This window comes from Babylonia areolata, chromosome 6 (assembly GCF_041734735.1).
Source record: "Babylonia areolata isolate BAREFJ2019XMU chromosome 6, ASM4173473v1, whole genome shotgun sequence".
NCBI lineage: Eukaryota > Metazoa > Mollusca > Gastropoda > Neogastropoda > Buccinidae > Babylonia > Babylonia areolata.
Window position 1 is genome coordinate 31,276,510 of NC_134881.1, and position 22,506 is coordinate 31,299,015.

Here is a 22,506-nt window from a genome sequence, read left to right on the forward strand (position 1 = left end):
CCCAATTTCTATGATATTGAGGAAACATGAGCAAACCTTCATGATGATAAAAGTGGATGTGTGATGCAGTGGGTGAGTGTTTAGAGATGTGACAGGAGTGGGCCTGTTGCAGTGGATGTGTGTTTAGAGATGTGACAGGAGTGGACCTGTTGCAGTGGATGTGTTTAGAGATGTGACAGGAGTGGACCTGTTGCAGTGGGTGTGTTTAGAGATGTGACAGGAGTGGACCTGTTGCAGTGGGTGTGTGTTTAAAGATGTGACAGGAGTGGACCTGTTGCAGTGGATGTGTGTTTAAAGATGTGACAGGAGTGGACCTGTTGCAGTGGATGTGTGTTTAAAGATGTGACAGGAGTGGACCTGTTGCAGTGGGTGTGTGTTTAAAGATATGACAGGAGTGGACCTGTTGCAGTGGATGTGTGTTTAAAGATGTGACAGGAGTGGGCCTGTTGCAGTGAATGTGTGTTTAAAGATGTGACAGGAGTGGACCTGTTGCAGTGGATGTGTTTAAAGATGTGACAGGAGTGGACCTGTTGCAGTGGATGTGTTTAAAGATGTGAAACTAGTGGACCTGTTGCAGTGGATGTGTGTTTAAAGATGTGACAGGAGTGGACCTGTTGCAGTGGGTGTGTGTTTAAAGATGTGACAGGAGTGGACCTGTTGCAGTGGATGTGTGTTTAAAGATGTGACAGGAGTGGACCTGTTGCAGTGGGTGTGTGTTTAAAGATGTGACAGGAGTGGACCTGTTGCAGTGGATGTGTTTAGAGATGTGACAGGAGTGGACCTGTTGCAGTGGATGTGTGTTTAAAGATGTGACAGGAGTGGGCCTGTTGCAGTGGATGTGTTTAGAGATGTGACAGGAGTGGACCTGTTGCAGTGGATGTGTTTAAAGATGTGAAACTAGTGGACCTGTTGCAGTGGATGTGTGTTTAAAGATGTGACGGGAGTGGACCTGTTGCAGTGGGTGTGTGTTTAAAGATGTGACAGGAGTGGACCTGTTGCAGTGGATGTGTTTAGAGATGTGAAACTAGTGGACCTGTTGCAGTGGATGTGTGTTTAAAGATGTGACAGGAGTGGACCTGTTGCAGTGGATGTGTTTAAAGATGTGACAGGAGTGGACCTGTTGCAGTGGATGTGTTTAAAGATGTGAAACTAGTGGACCTGTTGCAGTGGATGTGTGTTTAAAGATGTGACAGGAGTGGACCTGTTGCAGTGGATGTGTTTAAAGATGTGAAACTAGTGGACCTGTTGCAGTGGATGTGTTTAGAGATGTGACAGGGGTGGACCTGTTGCAGTGGATGTGTGTTTAAAGATGTGACAGGAGTGGACCTGTTGCAGTGGATGTGTTTAAAGATGTGACAGGAGTGGACCTGTTGCAGTGTGTGTGTGTTGTTAAAGATTTGACAGGAGTGGATTTGTTTCAGGGCTTTACGTGTGCGGAAGAAGATGTGTGGCAAGGGCAAGGTCATTTTCATGATTGGCGACATCTTGTGTGAAAATGTGAGTCTCCCTGATTGTGCATTCTTTGTCTTCTCTGATTTTCTATCGTTTTATGTCTGTCTCTTGACATTTATATCTGTTATTTTCTTTTGTTAGTTCCTACTTTAAAAAAAACAAACCTCGTACATGTTTTTTTTTAAAGAGGAAATGCCATTGTTCATGGTGTGTCTAGGAAATGTCACTGTTCATGGAGTGTGTCTGTTAGGAAATATCACAGTTCATGTGGTGTGTTCAGGAAATGTCACTATTCATGAGATGTGTCTGTTTAGGAAATGTCACTGTTCATGGGGTGTGTTTAGGAAATGTCACTGTTCACTGGTCATGGGGTGTGTTTAGGAAATGTCACTGTTCATGGGGTGTGTTTAGGAAATGTCACTGTTCATGGGGTGTGTTTAGGAAATGTCACTGTTCATGGGGTGTGTTTAGGAAATGTCACTGTTCATGGGGTGTGTTTAGGAAATGTCACTGTTCATGACGTGTGTCTGTTTAGGAAATGTCACTGTTCAGTGGGCGTGTTTAGGAAATGTCACTGTTCATGGGGTGTGTTTAGGAAATGTCACTGGTCATATGGTGTGTTTAGGAAATGTCACTGTTCATGGGGTGTGTTTAGGAAATGTCACTGTTCATGGGGCGTGTGTTTAGGAAATGTCACTGTTCATGGGGTGTGTTTAGGAAATGTCACTGTTCATGGGGCGTGTTTAGGAAATGTCACTGTTCATGGGGCATGTTTAGGAAATGTCACTGGTCATGTGGCATGTTTAGGAAATGTCACTGTTCGTGGGGCGTGTTTAGGAAATGTCACTGGTCATGTGGCATGTTTAGGAAATGTCACTGTTCACTGGTCATGGAGTGTGTTTAGGAAATGTCACTGTTCATGGTGTGTGTTTAGGAAATGTCACTGTTCATGGGGTGTGTTTAGGAAATGTCACTGTTCATGGAGTGTGTTTAGGAAATGTCACTGTTCATGGGGTGTGTTTAGGAAATGTCACTGTTCGTGTGGCATGTTTAGGAAATGTCACTGTTCATGGGGTGTGGTTAGGAAATGTCACTGTTCATGGGGTGTGGTTAGGAAATGTCACTGTTCATGGGGTGTGGTTAGGAAATGTCACTGTTCATGGGGTGTGTTTAGGAAATGTCACTGTTCATGGAGTGTGTTTAGGAAATGTCACTGTTCATGGAGTGTGTTTAGGAAATGTCACTGTTCATGGGGTGTGTTTAGGAAATGTCACTGTTCATGGGGCATGTTTAGGAAATGTCACTGGTCATGTGGCATGTTTAGGAAATGTCACTGTTCACTGGTCATGGAGTGTGTTTAGGAAATGTCACTGTTCATGGGGTGTGTTTAGGAAATGTCACTGTTCATGGGGTGTGTTTAGGAAATGTCACTGTTCATGGGGTGTGTTTAGGAAATGTCACTGTTCGTGGCGTGTGTCTGTTTAATGCTACTGTTCATGGGTTTTGTGATTGTTCAGCAAACGTCACTGTTCTTGATGTGTGTCTGCTTAGGATATTATACTGTTTATGGAGTATATGGGTTTTTTTTTGGTTTGTTTCAGGAAATGGCACTTTTCTAGGAGTATGTGGTTGTTCAGGAAATGCCACTGTTTTGGGATGTGTGGTTGTTTAGGAAGTGTCGCTGTTTTGGGAGGTGTCATTATTTAGGAAGACAGTTTTGACGAGTTGTGTTGCTGTTTCAGCTGCCTCACATGACGCCCTATGTACGGTTCTGCAGCTGTCAGTTGTCAGCGGCCGCCTTGCTGCAACGAAAGACGGAGAACCACCCAGACTTCGTTGAGACTCACAAGGTGGGGGCAGCAGGACATTGATGCTTTTTACAAATTTTTTTTTGTTCCCGCTCCGTTTGAATGGCACTTTGTTATGGGCCGGGCTATAAGCAAGGTGATTTGATTTTCCGCCTCAGTCGTCTGCAGGGTCATAATAATAATAATAATAATGGATACTTATATAGCACACTATCCAGAAATCTGCTCTCATGGGTCATGTAGCACCATTTTCTCTCTCTCTCTGTTTTTTTTTTTTTTGAGCATCATCATGCCTTTTTTGGGTGTTTTTTTGTTTTGTTTTTTTACCATAATTTTACAGTTTGCAAATCTGTTTGTTTTTACAGGTATGAATAATTGGTCATTCACTCTAAATGTACAACGGCAGAGAAGTATTGTTTGTTAAAATATATATGTGTGTGTGTATAAATATACATAGAGATAGAGAGATAGATAGATAGATAGATAGATAGATATGTTTTTTGTGTTGCTTTTTCAGCAAGATAAATGTTCAGAGGGCAAGACAAGAATCAGCAGTACATCACAATTAGATCTTTTTGTGTATTTTCAAGATATGATGTTTTGTAATAAACATACACTCACAAATAATCAGTTTATGCATGCACACAAGTGTGGAATGGGTTTCACTGAGTTCTAAAACTTTCAGCTGTGATGATGTCATTTGATGTGGACAAATCAGAGATGTTAATGCTTGCATTTACTGCTACTACTACTGCTACTATGGCTACTACTACTGCTACTATGGCTACTACTGCTGTTAATTTCATTCAATAATTATGATAGTAATTTGATTTACATTTAGTGCTTTATCAAGTAAAACATGTTTAGTTAATGCTGTACAGTGTAAAAATTAAAGTGTAAAACACGCATTTAAATACTAAAATGACAACTTACATTCATAACCCTGCACAGACATCACACCGAAAACTAACTGTAATTTTTGTATGTACACACAATCACAAAATGCATCATGCCCATTATGATAACAAACATATGGATTAGTTTTAAGCGCTGGACGGATGGTGGATGTATGTTTGTGATGTGTGGACGGTGCAGAAATGCGTGACGAACCCGGCGGCCAAAGGCATGCCCATGAGCAGCTACCTGCTGAAGCCCATGCAGAGGATCACCAAGTACCCCCTGCTGATCAAAGAGGTCAGTGAGCTCTGGGTGACTGGGACATTCCTGCCTGCCTTCCTGTTGTGTCGGTGTTTTGTTTCAGAATACCAACGAAAATGTCGTCGCATTATGAAAATACAAAAATATGTCCATTCCGGGTGGGGTGGGGGGGAATACATACTGTACTGTGCTGTGCTGTACTGTACTGTACTGTACTTCACTGTCTTGTACTAGAACCTTAGTATGGTGTAGTTTAGTACAGAATACTACACCAGACAAGACAAAAGACAAGACAAGACAAGACAGTGCAGTGCAGTGCAGGGCAGGGCAGAGCAGGGCAGGGCAGGGCAGGGCAGTGCAGGGCAGAGCAGTGCAATACAATGTAATACAATGAACACAATGCAATACAGGTTATTTTTTTGTATAAAATTTAGAAAAAAACACACCATTTTCCTCCAGTGTATACGTAATTGCCTTTTTGAAGAAATATTTTCCCCACATTTTATGATTAAAAAAAAAAAAAGACAAAAAAAAAAAGACCATGGACGACCAGACAACTCAGTTCATTTTGTGGCCATTTTAGTTCCTGTGTTTACGTGTGTGTGTGCGTGTGTGTGCGTGCGTGCGTGTGTGCGTGCGTGCGTGCGTGTGTGTGTGTGAGTGTGTGCAAAGTTCTCACTGCATAAGGCAGCCAACCATGGGGAACACCGAACACATAGAGAAAAACACAGTGGATAATGACGGATATTTTCCCCCACGGTTGCTGACAGATCCTGAAGCACACGCCGACAGACCACGCAGACTACAGCAACCTGGAGGATGCATTGCAGAGGGCAGAGGAGCTCTGCAGCCAGGTGAACGAGGGTGTCAGGCAGAAGGAGAACTCTGACCGCCTCGAGTGGATCCAGAGACACGTGCACTGTGACGGGCTGGCAGAGGTGAGACCCACAGTTTGTGTCATGGCAACACTTACGATGCTTCTTCAGTTTTGGGTTTTTTTGTTGTTTGTGTGTGTGTGTGTGTGTGTGTGTGTGTGTGGGTGGGTTTTTTTTTCCCCTTAAAAATCCTTTAAAATCTACCCAGGTTTGTAAAAGGTTATTTTTATTTATTTATTTATTTTATTTTATTTTATTTTATTTTTTTGCCTCTCTTTCCTGAAAGAAATCGTATACGTTACTTTTGCCAGTGACTTGATAAAACATAACAATGAAATTTACCAACTGATTTTAAATTCAAAAGTAAAAAAAAAAGAAAAGAAATATTTTATGATATGTATATATAAAAAAAAGACCCCAACAAGATTTTTCTGACCAGAATCACAGAAGAGGAATATATTTGTTAATGTGTGTTTCAAGAGTGTGTGTCGCCTTTCCGTTGTTGGGAGTCTGCGTGTTTGAATAAGCAAAGGACAAGAGGATTGGGCAGTCGAGTGAGCAAAAATGTTTTTACATTATTTAGAATTTTTGCCTTTGTTCCTTATGGAAAGGTTATGAAAAAAGGAGGATGTCAAGTTTCATATGTTGACTACTGTGTCAAACTGGTGGAAGCTGTAGCCAGTAGATGTGCTCTGCTGGCCAAATGTTATAACTAAGTGTCAGGTGTTTATGCTTTTGTTCCTCAGTTATGTTTTATTGTCCATTTACCACGTCCATTTAGACATCACTTCCCGGGAAACTGATGCCCTTGACCGCTCTCGCTGGAGGATGCTGTGCTCTAGTGGCATAAAGACGTTTGAAAACAAGAGAACGCTGGCCATTAAGGAGAAACGTGAGCGAAGGAAGCAGGGCTCAACTTCTAGAGATGTTTTCCCTTGCAACACCTTGTGGGAAGTGCTGCGCATCCAGAATTGGCCTCTTTTCCCATATGAGGACACACACTGACAGATAAGCCTGCCTGCCTACTCATCCGTCGGACCGACGGGAGACTCCATCAATTATTGTGTTGCATTACACTTTTGTCACAACAGATTTCTCTGTGTGAAATTTGGGCTGATGCCCAGGGGATAGTTCAGGACCCCCCCCCCACCCCCCACACACACACACACACACCCTTTTTTGTTGTTGTTGTCTGTCTGCAAGTGTGTATATGTTGGAAAACATAATTTATAAAAAGGTAACTTTTGAAAGAAAGAAAGAGTAAAAGAACCCACGGCAACAAAAGGGTTGTCCCTGGCAAAATTCTGTAGAAAAATCCACTTCGATAGGGAAACAAAACACAACAAAACTGCATGCAGGAAAAAAATACAAAAAAAAAAAAAAAAAGGGTGGTGCTCTCAGTGTAGTGACGCGCTCTCCCTGGGGAGAGCAGCCCGAATTTCACACAGAGAAATCTGTTGTGATAAAAATTAGTAATACAATACAAATAAAGAGTGAGTGTTTGCTTTCCCGCAGAACATCACCTTCAATTCTGTGACTAACTGTCTGGGATCCCGCAAGCTGGTCCACTGTGGTGTGCTGTACAAGGTGAGCACTTCTTTTTTTTTACTGTCGTTTCTCTCTCTTCAGTTTTGTTGAACATCATCCATTGTCAGTTTCAGTTTTCCAGCCTTGAAACATACTTAACATGTGCAAATATTGGTACAGGACTTTGAGATGTGTGTGTGTGTGTGTTTTGTTCCTGTTTATCTATAATTGTGGTATATTATGACATGGGAATATGAATAGAAAGTGAAGTGTGTGTGTGTGTGTGTGTGTGTTTGTGTGCAGTAGTAGAAGTCTGTAATTTTATGTCTTTCTACGTAAGGGCATGTATGAATGTATGCGTATGTGTGGATGTATTCTTAGATAAATGTACTTGTGCCTGTGTAGTCATGACTATGGAACCATACTTTGTGGTGTGTGCGTACGCACATGTGAGCGTGTGCGCGCGCCGCTGTGTGTGCATGCACAGGTGTGTGTGTGCGCGCGCATGTGTGCGTGTGTGTGTGCATGCACGCACATGTGTGTGCACGATTGTATGTTTAATTTGTACATCTGTGTGTGTGAATGCGCACGTGTGAGTGTGATCTTGTTGTGCAAGCAAAGAGAATGTGCATTTCTCTGCATTTGTAAGCACATTGAATGATGTGTGTGCAGTGTATGTCCTAAGGGTAAACTGCAGGGCAGCAGAAAAAGGTCACATGCATATGATCCCTATTATTTGCATTCACTTTAACTCATTCACTGCTGCTGATGTGTATGCTAATCATCACTGAGGGGCTCTGACCCCATTGAGATAAGACAGCGCATACAGGTCAGGATGTCTGCCACCCCACTGTGTTTGAACTTCTTCCTCTGGGGACTGCTTTACATTTGTTCAGGCAAGATTAATGACACCATTGAGAAGCACACACAAAAGATGTTAGTTCCGCTTCAGACGCATGCCGCACACTGTCTTCGTATCACCAACGTTCAGCAATCAAGGGGTTAAAAGTAACAGCACCCCCAAAAACAGAGTATGGCTGCCTACATGGTGGAGTAAAAATGGTTGTACACGTAAAAGCCCACTTGTGTACATACGAGTGAACGCGGGATTTGCAGCCCACGGACGAAGAAGAAGAAGAAGAAGAAAAGTATCAGCGCGGCATATGTGTTACCTGTGGCAGGTGAAAAGCAACAAAGAGCTGCTGGCGTTCCTGTTCAACGACTTCCTGCTGCTGACCATTCCACCACGGGTGCTGGGCTCGACCATGTCTGTGTCGCACATCTTTGACCCCAAGTCCAAGGAGCAGTACAAGATGTACAAAACAGTGAGTGGAGGTTTTTTTGTTCTGTTCTCTTTGTGTGTGTGTGTGTGTGTGTGTGTGTGTTTTAAATGTGGTTTTGTCATTGGGTATAGTGTGTTTGTGTGTGTTTTTGTATGTATGATGTCAGTATACATATATACAAAGTGTGAAACAGCAAATGAAGGGTTCTTCTACTGGAGGTTTATTTCTTGATTTTTAGATGTGCTTTTATAGGTTGAATGTGCTTTTATATGTGCGTATTTGTGTAGCTGTTTATCTCTGTGTGTCTGTGGGTTCCAGTATGAGCTGACTGGGTTTGATAGTAGTTGAAAGGTTTTTTTTTGTTGTTGTTGTTGTTGAAATTTGTTTGTGAAATCTTCTCTTATGTCCTTTATATAGTTCACAATTATCACAGTAATGTTATTCAACATCTATTTTTTTTTTATAGATTGTGCGCATAGTCGATTTTCTTTTGGGATGTGTGTGTGTGTGTGTGTGTGTGTGTCTGTGTGTGCGTGCATGCATGTGTGTGTATGTATGTGTGCATGTGTGTGTGTATGAATGGTACTGTCTATGTGTGTTTGTGTACATGCCTTTTTTTGCAGCCAATTGTGCTGAATGAGGTGATGGTAAAGAAAAACTCTGATGCTGAGGCCGATCCATGTCAGTTCCAAGTATCGCACATAGAGAGAGTCTACCATCTGCGGGCCACAAACGAATCGGAAAGGTAATTACAAAGATGGTACAGAGTATGATTATTATTTCTCTGAAAAATAGTTTAGATGTTGCTGTCTGCATTCAGGGAAACTACTCAGTTTAATTAGAATAGGAGCTGTTACTCTTAAGCTAGATTTTATTCCCCGAGGAATATGAAAATATTTCAGCCCATAGCAAGCTTAGGAGCTAGCCACGGACCAAAAATACTCACCTCTGTTTGGGCTCGAACCATTGCCGCCCAAGGCATCAGTTTGTGACACAAACCACTTTGCCATCGTGGCTTGTGGGGTTGTGATTTAGAACTGTCAGGCCTCTTGCGATTACTGTACTTTATCCACTGGTTCACCCTATTAGTGGTGAACATTACAAGGCCAGTTTCGTCCACTATCCCTTTAGGCAACCAACACATTGAAATGTATTTAACAAGAGCCTTGTGGATTTATACACCAGTGTTGTCTATAACTGCTGTTGAAATGCTGACCTTATTTCAAGTCTGAAGCTTGAGACGCATTTTTATAAAGAATTAATGTATCATTAACAGTGTATTTATTTCTTTATGCCTTATTAAAGCAGAATTTCAAGGGTGATTTTCCCATGTCTTGCCCCTGAAATGGTCAGGTAGTTATGAGCACAGGACTGTGATGCGAAACTGTGAACAACAAATATGTCACCAGAATCAAGTGTGCACATATTCATTAGTTTTGGTTAGTTAGCTCATTATTGTCATTTTGGCAAGTACAAATACTGGTTTGTTGATTAGAAAATGTATTCTTTTTAAATGTTTACAAAATATTGAAATTGTTTTTTGACTGTTGGTATCTTTGTATGGAAAATCTCCCGAAAGTGGAGTATGGCTGCCTACATGGCGGGGTAAAAACAGTCATACACATAAAAGCCCACTCATGTACATACGAGTGAATGTGGGAGTTGCAGCCCACGAACGCAGAAGAAGAAGAAGAAGAAGAAGAAGTATGGAAAATAATACAGGACAATAAATCAGAGGGAATAGGGTCCAGAAAGGAGTGGGGGAAACAGGGCATAAGGTGAGATGATGACTGAACAAAAGGGTCACTGTGAGAAGTTTTCAGTGCTAATGGTTCATGACTTGATGAAGTTAAACGCCTATTTATACCAGAAGCTGAAATTACCTGTGGTGATACTTGGAGGTGTCTTGTCTTGTACAAACGCAGGGACTTGTGGCTAAAGCGAATTGAAAGTGCATCACGGCAGTTCCTCGACACGGAGAGAAAGAAACGAGAGAGGGCTCATTCATGTGAGTATCATGTGTGTTGCCCGCCTGTGTTTAGTCACTTGTATGTGTTACCATTTATGGTTATCATTCATATTCATCTTCACTTGTAATGATTTTGAATGATGAAGTTGAGTACTGAGAAGAATGTGGACAGATGTTTGCAAATAGAATAAGTGGCAGTGTTAGAACAATGTACGAGAATTTTGAAATTCATTACACAGAAAACATTGCAACGGGAAGGGTTAATTTTTTGTTCAAACATAAGTTGTAAGCATGCCATTTATGGTCTCCTTCTTTTAATTAATTTTTTTTTTTTATTTTATTAATTAATTTATTTATTTTTAGTTTTTGTTATTTTTTACTTTATTTATTTTATTTTATTATTATTATTATTATTTATTTTTATTTATTTTATTTATTTATTATTTATTTTTTTTCTCAAGGCCTGACTATGCGCGTTAGGTTACGCTGCTGGTCAGGCACCTGCTAGGCAGATGTGGTGTAGCGTATATGGATTTGACCGAACGCAGTGACGCCTCCTTGTGCTACCGATACTGATACTGGTCTCCTTCTTACCATCAAAAGTGCATGCAGACATTCTGGATAAGCAGCTATTCCTCTTGTCATCTGTTGCCTTCGTTTCTTTCCCAGATGAGTTGACAGGTGTAAAGTGGGCGGTTGATTCCTTTCCAGTGAACCGCTTTTCTCCCTTACGAATCTTCATGTTTTGTTTTTCATCTCTTAAACATATTTCTACTTCCGTTGTTTTTCATCTCTTAAACATATTTCTACTTCCGTTGTTGTTGTTGTTTTCCCCTCTGTCTTCTTAACATTGTTGTCTTTCATGCTAGTGGCTTGGTTCTTACCAGTTCAACACAGTTGTGTCGCTCACTACGATCGTCTTCGGATCCACTCTGTTTACGCATACCCAGATTCAAACACTCGATTGTTGGCCGCCGTTCTTTCTCTGTCTCTGGACCTTGCAATCGGAATGAACTTCCTCTTTCGTTTCGTCAAGTCTCCACGCTCAGTTCTTTCAAGTCTGGCCTTAAAACCCACCTCTTCCCAAAATAGCCTCCCTTCCCTGCCTCTTCCTTGTCTTCAGTTTCTCCAGGTTTAGAGTTATACATGCGTGTGAATGACTGGTGCGAAAGAGCTTTGATTTGTCTCTGCGCAAGATTCAGCGCTATATAAATACCATTATTATTATTATTATCATTATTATTATTAATTTTGTGTTAATGTCCTAGATTGTTGTTTTGTTTGGTTTTTCGTTTGTTTTCTTCTGGGGAGTTATTTTGGTAATCTGTATTGGTGATGTTGGTGTGGGGTGGGAATAGTGAGGTTTTTTGGTTGATATTTTGCATTTGGTTAGTGGTATTATACATGTACTATTATGTAAAAAAAACAAAAACAAACAAGTATTGTTTTGTATTTGTTACTGTTCGCTTTCCTGTCAGTGTGTATGGGCTTTTTTTTTTTTTTTTTGTGTGTGTGTGTATGCACTTGAGCATATTTGTTAAGTGTGTGTATGTGTGTTAAAATATAGTTGACTGTTATTTATACCATTGTTTTATTTTATGTCATGTTGCATCGTTGTATTCAGCATCATATCATCTGTTATTGTTATTGTGTGTCTGTGATTTTTGTCTTTGATTCTGGGGTGTCACAGGGAAAGGGGGAGAGAGAAAACAGCACCCCTCACCACCACCCCTCCACCACCCACCAACCAACCCACTCCCTCTCCCAACCCACTCCTCTCTCCCCCCACCCCTCTCCCTCATATGTTGATTAACCCTTTGATTGCTGACTGCTTGTGAAAGATCAGAATTGTAAATACATTTACTGCGTTTTGTGTACTTTTTAGTGGTGAATTTGACTGTGCTGAGTAAAAAATATTGCAGTCCAAAGAGGAAGAAGTTTTAATATTTGTATTTGTATTTGTATTTCTTTTTATCACAACAGATTTCTCTGTGTGAAATTTGGGCTGCTCTCTCCAGGGAGAGCGCGTCGCTACACTACAGCGCCACCCTTTTTTTTTTTGTATTTTTTCCTGTGTGCAGTTTTATTTGTTTTTCCTATCGAGGTGGATTTTTCTACAGAATTTTACCAGGAACAACCCTTTTGTTGCTGTGGGTTCTTTTACGTGTGCTAAGTGCATGCTGCACACGGGACCTTGGTTTATCGTCTCATCCAAATGACTAGCGTCCAGACCAACACTCAAGGTCTAGCGGAGGGGGAGAAAATATCGGTGGCTGAGCTACGATTCGAATCAGCATGCTCAGACTCTCTTGCTTCCTAGGCGGATGCGTTACCTCTAGGCCATCATTCCATACATAGAGTGGTGACAGACGCCTGGACATGTAACTGTGCTCAGTCTGTTCTGTCTGATGTGACAGGCCTTCACTGATAAGCATTACTTGTTAGCAGCAGTCAGGGGGTTAACCAGGGCTGTAATGTGACACTGTTAGACTCTTCGCCCTTTCATGTCCATGCAAAAGAATTCTCCATCCAACATTGTGTGACTGTAGCGCAATGTTCATGTAAAACAATCTCTCTCTCTCTCTCTCTCTGTCTGTCTGTCTCTCTTACCTCAGTCCCATCATTACTGTGTTATACAGTGCTGACTGCAAGATTCTGCATGTCCCCCCCCGCCCTCCCCCCGCCACCCCCCTCCCCCCCACACTTCCTGCTCCCACACCCCAGTCTTAACATTGCTATGTTCCTCAGTTTGACTGTGCCCTTTTGTATGTCCCGTCAGCCTCATCATTACTATGTTATACAGTGTTTGACTGTACTGCTCCCTTCGCACGTACCATCCCCCATCCCTCCCCATATCTCAGAGAAATCTGTTGTGATAAAAAGAAATACAAATACAAATACAATCTCATCAGTACTGAGTTATACAGTGTTTGACAATACATTTTGTATGTCTCCCCCATTTCATCATATCTATGTTATACAGTGTTTGACTATACATTTTGTATGTCTCCCCCATTTCATCATATCTATGTTATACAGTGTTTGACTATACATTTTGTATGTCTCCCCCATCTCATCATTACTATGTTATACAGTGTTTGACTGTGCCCTTTTGTATGTCCCCTCCATCTCATCATTACTATGTTATACAGTGTTTGACTATACATTTTGTATGTCTCCCCCATCTCATCATTATTATGTTATACAGTGTTTGACTATACATTTTGTATGTCCCCTCCATCTCATCATATCTATGTTATACAGTGTTTGACTATACATTTTGTATGTCTCCCCCATCTCATCATATCTGTGTTATACAGTGTTTGACTATACATTTTGTATGTCTCCCCCATCTCATCATATCTGTGTTATACAGTGTTTGACTATACATTTTGTATGTCCCCTCCATCTCATATCTATGTTATACAGTGTTTGACTATACATTTTGTATGTCCCCTCCATCTCATTATTATGCTACACTGTGTTTGACTATACATTTTGTATGTCTCCCCAATCTCATCATTACTATGTTATACAGTGTTTGACTGTACATTTTGTATGTCTCCTCCATCTCATTATTATGCTACACTGTGTTTGACTATACATTTTGTATGTCTCCCCCATCTCAGCATTACTATATTATACAGTGTTTGACTATACATTTTGTATGTCTCCCCCATCTCATTATTATGCTACACTGTGTTTGACTATACATTTTGTATGTCTCCCCCATCTCATCATTACCATGTAATACAGTGTTTGACTATACATTTTGTATGCCCCCCCCTCCCAACCCACACCCACCACTATTTTCACCATTTGTGTTTTCCTCAGTGTGTGACTGTAGGCTGTGTATGTCCATGTAAAGACACTGTCTCTCACCCCTCTCTCACACGTTTGCTACTCAGTGAAGTGTAAGCCGTTAGGCCGCCTCCTGGTGATAATAGAGGAAGGGATCCGTCTTCACTCCACCTCCGATATGGGTAAGGGGATGCAGATCCCTGGTAGCCGTGGATCCCCAGCATGTTGTGGACCTGTTCAGAAGTGCATAGTTGATGTGCTGTTGACTGACATGTGATCACCGCTGATGTTTTTTTGTGTTTTTGTTGTTGTTGTTGTTGTGCACTGGCTGTTCTTAGCTTCTTGACAGCTTGCATTTTGTGTTGTTTGTTTGGATGTGTGATTGTGTGTGTGTGTGTGTGTGTGTGTGTGTGTGTGTGTGTGTGAGCATGCATGTTGTATCATGCTGTTTTTGATGTTGATTGTACAGTCTGTGGTTTTGTCAGTGACTAACATTAGTCTGGAATTGATGATCTTTGCATTATTTGTTTTGATGGTGTTTTTAAAAAATTTAATTTTTATTTTATTTTATAGAAAATCAAAAATAATTATGCAAATTGCATGTGCAGAGTAACAGAACTGGTGTTATGTGGTTTATTAGAGATTAAAGGAAAAAAAATAATTGCAATAAAATATTTTAATAAAAAAAGAAAAAAGCAATTAAAAAATCAGACAAAACCACATTTACAACCCCCCCCCGACCCCCACTCCCAACCTCCCTCACCCATCCCTAGTTCATTGTTGAGATATGTTTTCCCGCTTTTCTGTTTTAACATGTTTTTGGGATGTATTAGCTTCTTATCCTTATTTTTTAGAATGCCAACTATTGTATACATCTTGACAGTTTCTTTAACACTCACCAAGCAGTGAAAGATGACTTGATATGACTTAGCATGACTTTACATGACTTTCCAGTTGCAATCATAAACAAAACTTGGAACGACAAAAAAAAAAAAAAAAAAAAAAAAAAGCTCAAAGATGCTTGAACTGAGCTCAGTCTTTGTCAGCAGATAGCTCCAAATCTTATCAAAGGTCAACCAAACAGTTCAGAAAATAAGATTCATTGCCCGAGCACTGTTTGGACATAGGGTAGGAAGAGTAAACCCTCTTGCGTTGATATATTTCACAACAAAAGGCTTCCTTGTGTTTGGCTGTGGCTTCAGTGAATGCAAGAAGACTTAATAGTTAAAAAAACCCCCAAAAAACATCCTGAAGCAGCGAAAAGTTCGTCTTTTACTGTTTTCTGTAAAAAAAAAGCAGCCAGAGAGTTTACCTTTACTTTTTTTTTTCTGTAGAAACCAGAAAAGATGTGCTCATTGCAATTTCCTGTAGAATCTCTTGTAATGACTTGCATGGTAAATTTTTTTCAACAATCTATTTTTATGTTGGGGGAAAAAATCTTTCTTCTGTATGTATAGTTCTTCAGATGCAGACATGAAAATTATCATCAAAGAGAAACCTGTTCCTTGCAACATCACTGTCAGCCTTTATTGTTTTTCTCCAGCATGTGTGTTTGTGTTTAGCTTGGTGAATTCATCATCAGCTCCACTGAATGTTGTCCTCTTGTTGTCGCATTTGTCTGCATACCCATAGCATGAGAAAAATATGGATATCTTTTTTATCCTGCATGTTTATATATTCTTTTTTTTTTTAGTAATGATGACTGTGTTTGTGATGTACAGATCGTTTCCTGCATGTTGATATATTGCTTATTTTGAGCCATGGATGTTTGTGATGGATAGAACGTTTCCTGCATGTTGATATATTGTTTATTTTGAGCCATGGATGTTTGTGATGGATAGAATTGTTTCTTGCATGTTGACATCTGTTTAATGAAACAGTGAATGTTGTGTTTGTGACGGATAGGATGTTCCCTGCATGTCAATGTGCTGTTGATGAGTCGTGCGCATGTGTGTGTGTGTGTGTGTGTGTGTGGCCACCTGTAGTGAGGAGGGTGCCCGGTGTGGGCCGGCTGCTGGTCGTGCTGTTGGAAGGCTGCGATTTACGTGCCTGTGATAGTACTGGTATGGTTTCCACTCCTTTGTTCACACTGTATGTTGCAATGTGATGGTGTGTATGTGTTGGTGTGTGTGTAGAAGTGTGTGTGTGTGTGTGTGTGTGTGTGGTCTTTCCACTTGAAGTGATATTAGACGAACAACAACAAAAAACCTATAAAAAAGGGGGGTAGGGTATGGGGGGACAGTATTGGGCAGTGGGTGAAGAATGGTGTGTGTGTGTGTGTGTGTGTGTGTGTTTGGGAAAGATACAGAACGTTGGAAAAAATAAAAGGGAGACAGGAGCATAACAGAAGGAAACGCTAACATCAAGCAACTATAACAACTATAACAAATGTCCAGTTGAACAATGCAGCAAACTTTCTGCATTAACAAATAACATCTTGAAATTGTCAAAAATAAATTCACAAGAATTTTCTGAGAATTTTGGTTAAAACGATTTTAGACTCGTGTGTGCGTGTGCGTGTTTGTGTGTGTGTGTGTGTGTGTGTGTGTGTGTGATCTGTGAGATTCTTCAGACTATAGTCTAAAATCAAACTGAGAGATGATCTGAAAAGTAGCAGACTTGTTATCTTTTTTCCATGAGACTGTGGAGGTGATACAGTGGTGTTTGGACTGAAACAGAAATTCTCCAACTCATCCCTCTGTATGTGTGATTGCATTAGCCCTGAAATGTCCCTTTTGCAATCAGTTGGGCTATAACTTGTAAGCAAAATGAATTGATTTGTGTAAGAATGTAACATTGTGTGTGCACATCAGATTTTGCCAGTTCATTATTGATCTGTGGAAAGTCTTTACAAAATTTGCCCTGGAAATCAAATCACAGAAGTAGCTTGCTTGATGATGAGATACAAAAAAAGACTGGATAGGACAAGGCGTTTGGTTTGTTTCATCAATCTACTGCAAACACTGTTGTTTGCTTCAAGAACTCGAAGAAGTCTCCTTGCGTGTGTGGTAAGTGTGTGTGACAGTGTTGAATGCATGGTAGGATATGACCCCGTGAGTAATTTTACCGGTTTGCTTTCGGTGCATGGAAGTGGTGCATATTGCCTGGTTTTGTTTTTAAATGTCTTTGGTGGGGAGGGGGGTTGGGAGGGGGGTGGGGGTGGGGTTGCATTTTATGTAGCAGGTTCAAATTGTTTAGATATTGAATTTCAGTAGGAACCATACAAATAAAATGACATGTAGGTTGTGGAAAAAACAACAACAACAAAAAATGGCATAGGAGAGCTTTAAAAAACAAACAAACTTATTATTTAAAGAAATTGGGAGTGGGGGTGGAATCCAAAACAAGTAAACAAACAAAATCTGGAGATGTTGGGTTGGGGGGGGGAGAGAGAGTAGACCCCCACCCCCACCTCCCGCCCCCAACCCCTCGCCCCCAACCGCTCACCCCAGCCCCAGTCATGTGAAACATTCTTGTTGTGTCGGCGGTCGTGCCTGTCTTGTGATCCGCACCCCCAACTGGAAACAAAAAAGAATGCAGAATTCAAGCATGCAGAGATGGTGATCTGTGAATTTGTGTTGGGTGTTGTTTGGTTTTCACTGTGCACAGTTGCATGAGAATAACTGCTGAAGCTGTTTTCCACTTTTTTTGTTTTTAGAAAAAACAACAACACCTTTTGTTGTCTTCTGTAATGTAAATACACACTGAGAAAAAAAAGAAGATACAATTGGAATAAATGAGTGGACATGTCAATGAATGAATGAATAAGAGAAAAAAAAACAAAACATGATAGTTATTTTTGCATAAAATTTTCCAGAAACAAATACGCACTGTGATGTGTGTAAGGACCAGAAATGCATTCACAGTATTGCTTAGTTTAATACTCTGCTGTGACTAAATTGTATGTTGACAAAAGCAGATACATTTGATTGTGTATTGAACACTGTATGCTGACAGGTAAAACTTCATGAAATGATAGATTGTTACATCTTCCTACTGGTAAGTTTAAATGTTGTCGTTATTGCAGTAGATAAATGCTCTTAAAAGCCCTGGTATGCTTTTGCAAAGCCATTTTCCTTTTAATTTTTTGTTTTGTTTCAAGAATGCGTGTTGCGTTGTTGTTTTTTTTCTTGTTTTTTTTCAGTAAGAAAGAGCATTGACCTTTCTGTTACAAGCTCATTACAGCTTTGTTATCATTTCAGTGAAGTAAAAAAGAAAAAAAAAGATGCTATGATTTTCAGAAGAAAATAAAACATTTTTTTCCCACTCTCCCACAGCCAGGAACAAAAAAAGAGTTAGTGCATGAAAGTTGTTTTTTTTCTTTTTTGGGGGGAGGGGTTGGGAGGGATGTTAACACACACAGTGTTTATACACATGTACACTTGTCTGTCCGCATATATACTTACATGCAAGCAAAAAGACAGAGCCACAGACATATTTTCACAGTGCCACATCAACCCCCCGCCCCCACATGCACACACACACACACACACACACACACAGAAAATACCCATGAAATTTTGCAACTTTTTATTTCTGTAAAACCAGTGTTTAACTCAACCACACCCAACCAAAAAAAAACCACAAAAAAACAAAAACAAAACAAAACAACAACGACCTGAAACATGCCTGGCTTTTCCCCCGTGCAGGAAAGAGTGACCCGTACTGTGAGGTCAGCATGGGCTCACAGGAGCACAGGACGCGGGTGGTGAACAACACGCTGAACCCCAAGTGGAACGCGTCCATGCAGTTCACTGTCCGTGACCTCCACCAGGACGTGCTGTGCATCACCGTCTACGATCGGGACATCTACTCCCCGAATGGTAGAGGAACTTCTGTTTCAGTTTCTCAAACAGGCGTCTCTGCATTCAGACATATTATGCGTTTCACCATAGCTGATCCATATGTGCTGCACCACATCTACCCGGCAGATGCCTGACCAGCAGTAGAGCCCAATGCGTTTAGTCAGGCGTTTAGTAGATGCATATATAATTATGTACCTATCAGAGTAGATTTCTTCAACAGAACTTTGCCAGAGGACAGCGCTCTAGTTGCCATGGTTATTTTTCAGTGCGCCAAGTACGTGCTGCACACGGGACCTCGGTTTATAGTCTGATCTCATCAACTAGACACTCAGTTCGATTTTCTAGTCAAACTCGGCAGGGGGGGGGGGCAAGAGCAAGATTCGAACAGAGTCTGTATTGGCAGACATGTGTCTTAACCATTCTGCCACCTTCTTCCAGATCATCATCATCATCATGTAAAGGGACTGTGCTTTTTTTTTTTTTTTTGGCTGTGTAGTTACTGTCAGGGAAGACTGCGAAAAAAAAAGAAAAAAAGATGGAGTGATTGCACTGCAGAATAGACAGGATGATCATTTGAAGAGACCCAAGCTTTAACACACGCACACACACAGCCAACAGACCTGGAAGAATCTGGTGAATAGTTCTTCTGTGTGGTGCCCCAAGGACTCGGAGAGTTGAGGGAGAAAAAGTTATTGTTTTGACATCCATGTAGGAGCTGTGGAAGGCAAAATACACGGTCAGGTTGGACTTCTGATCCAGTGATCACCAGTGAGCAGGGTTAAAGGCCCTGTTTCAGCGTGGTCTTGTCTATAACCATGTGGTAATCCCTGTGCAGGGCAACAATCCACAATAGGGGGGGGGTGCTTTAGGAGACTGATATCGGTGTATGACCGTTAAGCCCTCTGGGTCCGCCAGGGGAACCTGGACCCCACACATCATCAGTCAAAAAAAAAAAAAAGAAAAAAAACAAAAAAACCCAGCAACAAAAAACAACAAAAAAAACATACCTGTCTTATAGCTGTACCGAGCCTGAGGCTCACAGCCAGGCCTCAGTCCTGGTCTTGAAAGGTGTGGTGCTGTGTTCTTGGGGAAGGGCATTTTACTCTGATTTCCCTCACTCCACCCAGGTGTGAATGAGAAACTGACCTCAGTCGGGGGGTGGGTTATAACCGCTGGTAGAGAGGATTTGCCACTGCCTTCCTGTGCTAAGCCCTAGACACAATGGATAGGAATTATCACAGCCCTGATACTGTAAAATGTTCCATTTGGAGAGAAAAGAACCTTTTTTTTTTTTTTTTTGCAAAGGTTAAGAAAAAAAAAGGATAAAAAATCACTTCCTTGAAAGATGGAAAAGATGGGATGTTTAATCTTAACACTTAACTGTCCGTGTCAGATTGGTTCATAGCTGACTTGACGTGATTCAGATGTATGCTGACTCAGCTCGCAAGCCTTTTAATTATGATCAGTTTGTGTCTTATGTACTTTGTGTTGTTTTTTTTTTGTTTTAAATTCTGTCTCGTTTTCCCTTCTCAGCTACAGCAGTACTTTCAGTCCCTGTGAATGTTAATATTTCTCACCAGAGGTTGCTGTTACATTTTTTTAATTTTTTTTTTCCCTTTTTTTTCTGAAATAGTGACTGATTGATTGATGTTAGTCATTTTATCACTTTTTTTTTGCATAATACGGAAGTTACATTGCTGTATCTGTATCTGTATATCTATATATACATATATAGAGATATATGTGTATATGTTTGTATATATTATCTTGATAGATAGATAGATATATAGATAGATAGATAGACAGACAGACAGACAGATTACAGTAAACTTTTCCTCACCGATTCCCACCACCACCACCCCTGCCCTGTGTGTGCAGACTTCCTGGGCCGCACGGAGGTGCGCATGAGCGAGGTGCTGGAGGAGGCGAAGGTGAAGAAGGGGCCCATCACCAAGCGCCTCATCCTGCACGAGGTGGACACTGGGGAGGTCGTCGTCAAGCTGGACCTGCAGCTGTACGACTCCTGATCCACCTCTGCCACTCCGCATCCAGCTCTACAACTGATCAACTCTACAACTCCTGATCCACCTCTATGACTCCTCATCCAGCTCTACAACTCCTGATTCAGCTCTACCACTCCTCATTCAGCTCTACAACTCCTGATCAACCTCTACAACTCCTGATCCACCTCTAGGACTCCTCATCCAGCTCTGTGACTCCTCATCCAGCTCTATGACTCCTCATCCAGCTCTATGACTCCTCATCAGAATTTCCTGGTAAAGATGAACATTTTATCTACATCAGGATCAATGTCATGTATCTTGGTGATGTGCAGTCCTCATTAGGACTGATGCATTTTTTCGTGATAAAGATTAATACACTGTACTTATTAGAATGCTGTGTTGATTGACGGTTGATATGTTCACTGTTTTGGAAAGGTTTGACTCGCTATTCCTAAGGTACTTTGCACACCATTGCAGTGATGATCAATGAGAGAGACCCATAAGGCTTGATATACTGCTATGGTGATGATTTGTGTTCTGACCCTTTGAGGATGACTATACTGCCCTGATGAAGACTGCTGTGCTGCCTTTGTGAGAAGTGTCTTGATGAGGAGAAGTATATCATCCTGATGAGAGCTGCAATTTGCTTTGTCTTGAGGAGGATTGAACTTCTGATTTGATTGAACTGAAGTGTGACGGTCCTGTGGTGTGGCGCATTGAGGAGCCGTCATGATGAGGGTGGATGTGTGCTGCTTTTGAAGAGGATCAAGCGTGGTGTGGTGAGGAGTGAGGAGTGAGGAATGACACAGCAGCTCAGAACAAACGTTGCTGCCCCAAATAAGATCAGGCGTGTCCCTAAGAGGAATAACTTCACAGCTCTTCTGACGTAATGGTAACGGGGACTTGATGAGGAACGGACACACACAGAATCTGATCAGGATATCATGTTCTCCAGATGAGGATTGAAACGCTTGTTCAGATGAGGATTGCCATGCTTTTGAAAGGACCATTGATGTATAGTCGTGAATTTGATTGATATATATGCAGTTCTGATTAATGTGTTATCCTGATGAGGGTTAAATTATCTTGATTGAGGACTGACATGTTTCCCGATGAGGATTGATCAATGTTTATCTCTTTTATCTCTTTTTAATATACATAGAACAAACAGTTCACATGGAAAATTAATAATGTGTGTGTGTGTGTATGTGTGCGCACACATGTGCAAGTGTGAATGCATGTGTGTGTGTATGTATGCATGAGTGTGTGTGTGTGTGTGTGTGTGTGTGTCTGTGCATGTGTGTGTGCATGTGTGCGTGTGCATGTGTGTGTGCATGTGTGTGTGCATGTGTGTGTGTGTGTGTGCATGTGTACCTGTTTGTCTGTCTACCATTTTAATTCAGTTCATCTCAGTATTGGTTGCATTTACTGGCGATCTATGCCCGAGTGCTTGCTGTTTCTCTCACACACCTGAACAGAGAGGACAGAGAGAAGCATTGGAACTTTCACACCTGTGTTAAACATTTCAGTGCCAACGTTAATCTGGTGCAAGCTGGATAAGGTGGATTTTAGTCCAATTATTTTGCAATCATTTTTGTTTATTATTGCGTCTGCATGTTTCTAAAATGTGTCATTTTTTAAAAATGCATTTTAGTGCTCAGGGCACAGAGGTATGATGAAAAGTAACAATTGGTTCTTTCATACTGAACTACTTGCATGCAATTTTAGTAAGCAGTTTATAGTCTGCATGGCAGAACTGCTGTTGTGGTTTTATTTCAAACGCTTGATTATATTTGTCCAGATTTTGACCATGGTGTGAAACTTT

General features: G+C 41.0%; 1 protein-coding gene across 5 annotated transcripts in view; it reads left to right on the forward strand.

Moving 5' to 3' along the window:
* Positions 1 to 21,965, forward strand: part of LOC143282928 (intersectin-1-like) — a 92,140-nt gene extending 70,175 nt beyond the window's left edge. For 4 of the 5 annotated variants that reach the window (XM_076588825.1, XM_076588822.1, XM_076588826.1 and 1 more), the window contains 11 exons: positions 1,422 to 1,497; positions 3,195 to 3,302; positions 4,356 to 4,454; positions 5,189 to 5,356; positions 6,809 to 6,880; positions 8,002 to 8,145; positions 8,727 to 8,848; positions 10,029 to 10,111; positions 15,859 to 15,936; positions 18,523 to 18,696; positions 20,557 to 21,965. In XM_076588825.1, coding sequence (XP_076444940.1) covers positions 1,422 to 1,497; positions 3,195 to 3,302; positions 4,356 to 4,454; positions 5,189 to 5,356; positions 6,809 to 6,880; positions 8,002 to 8,145; positions 8,727 to 8,848; positions 10,029 to 10,111; positions 15,859 to 15,936; positions 18,523 to 18,696; positions 20,557 to 20,705 — 1,273 coding nt within the window. In that variant the 3' untranslated portion in view covers positions 20,706 to 21,965. Of the gene's footprint in view, positions 1 to 1,421; positions 1,498 to 3,194; positions 3,303 to 4,355; positions 4,455 to 5,188; positions 5,357 to 6,808; positions 6,881 to 8,001; positions 8,146 to 8,726; positions 8,849 to 10,028; positions 10,112 to 13,980; positions 14,056 to 15,858; positions 15,937 to 18,522; positions 18,697 to 20,556 lie in introns of all 5 variants that reach the window. The other variant, XM_076588823.1, reaches the window with a different exon arrangement.
* Positions 21,966 to 22,506: the final 541 nt, after the last annotated feature.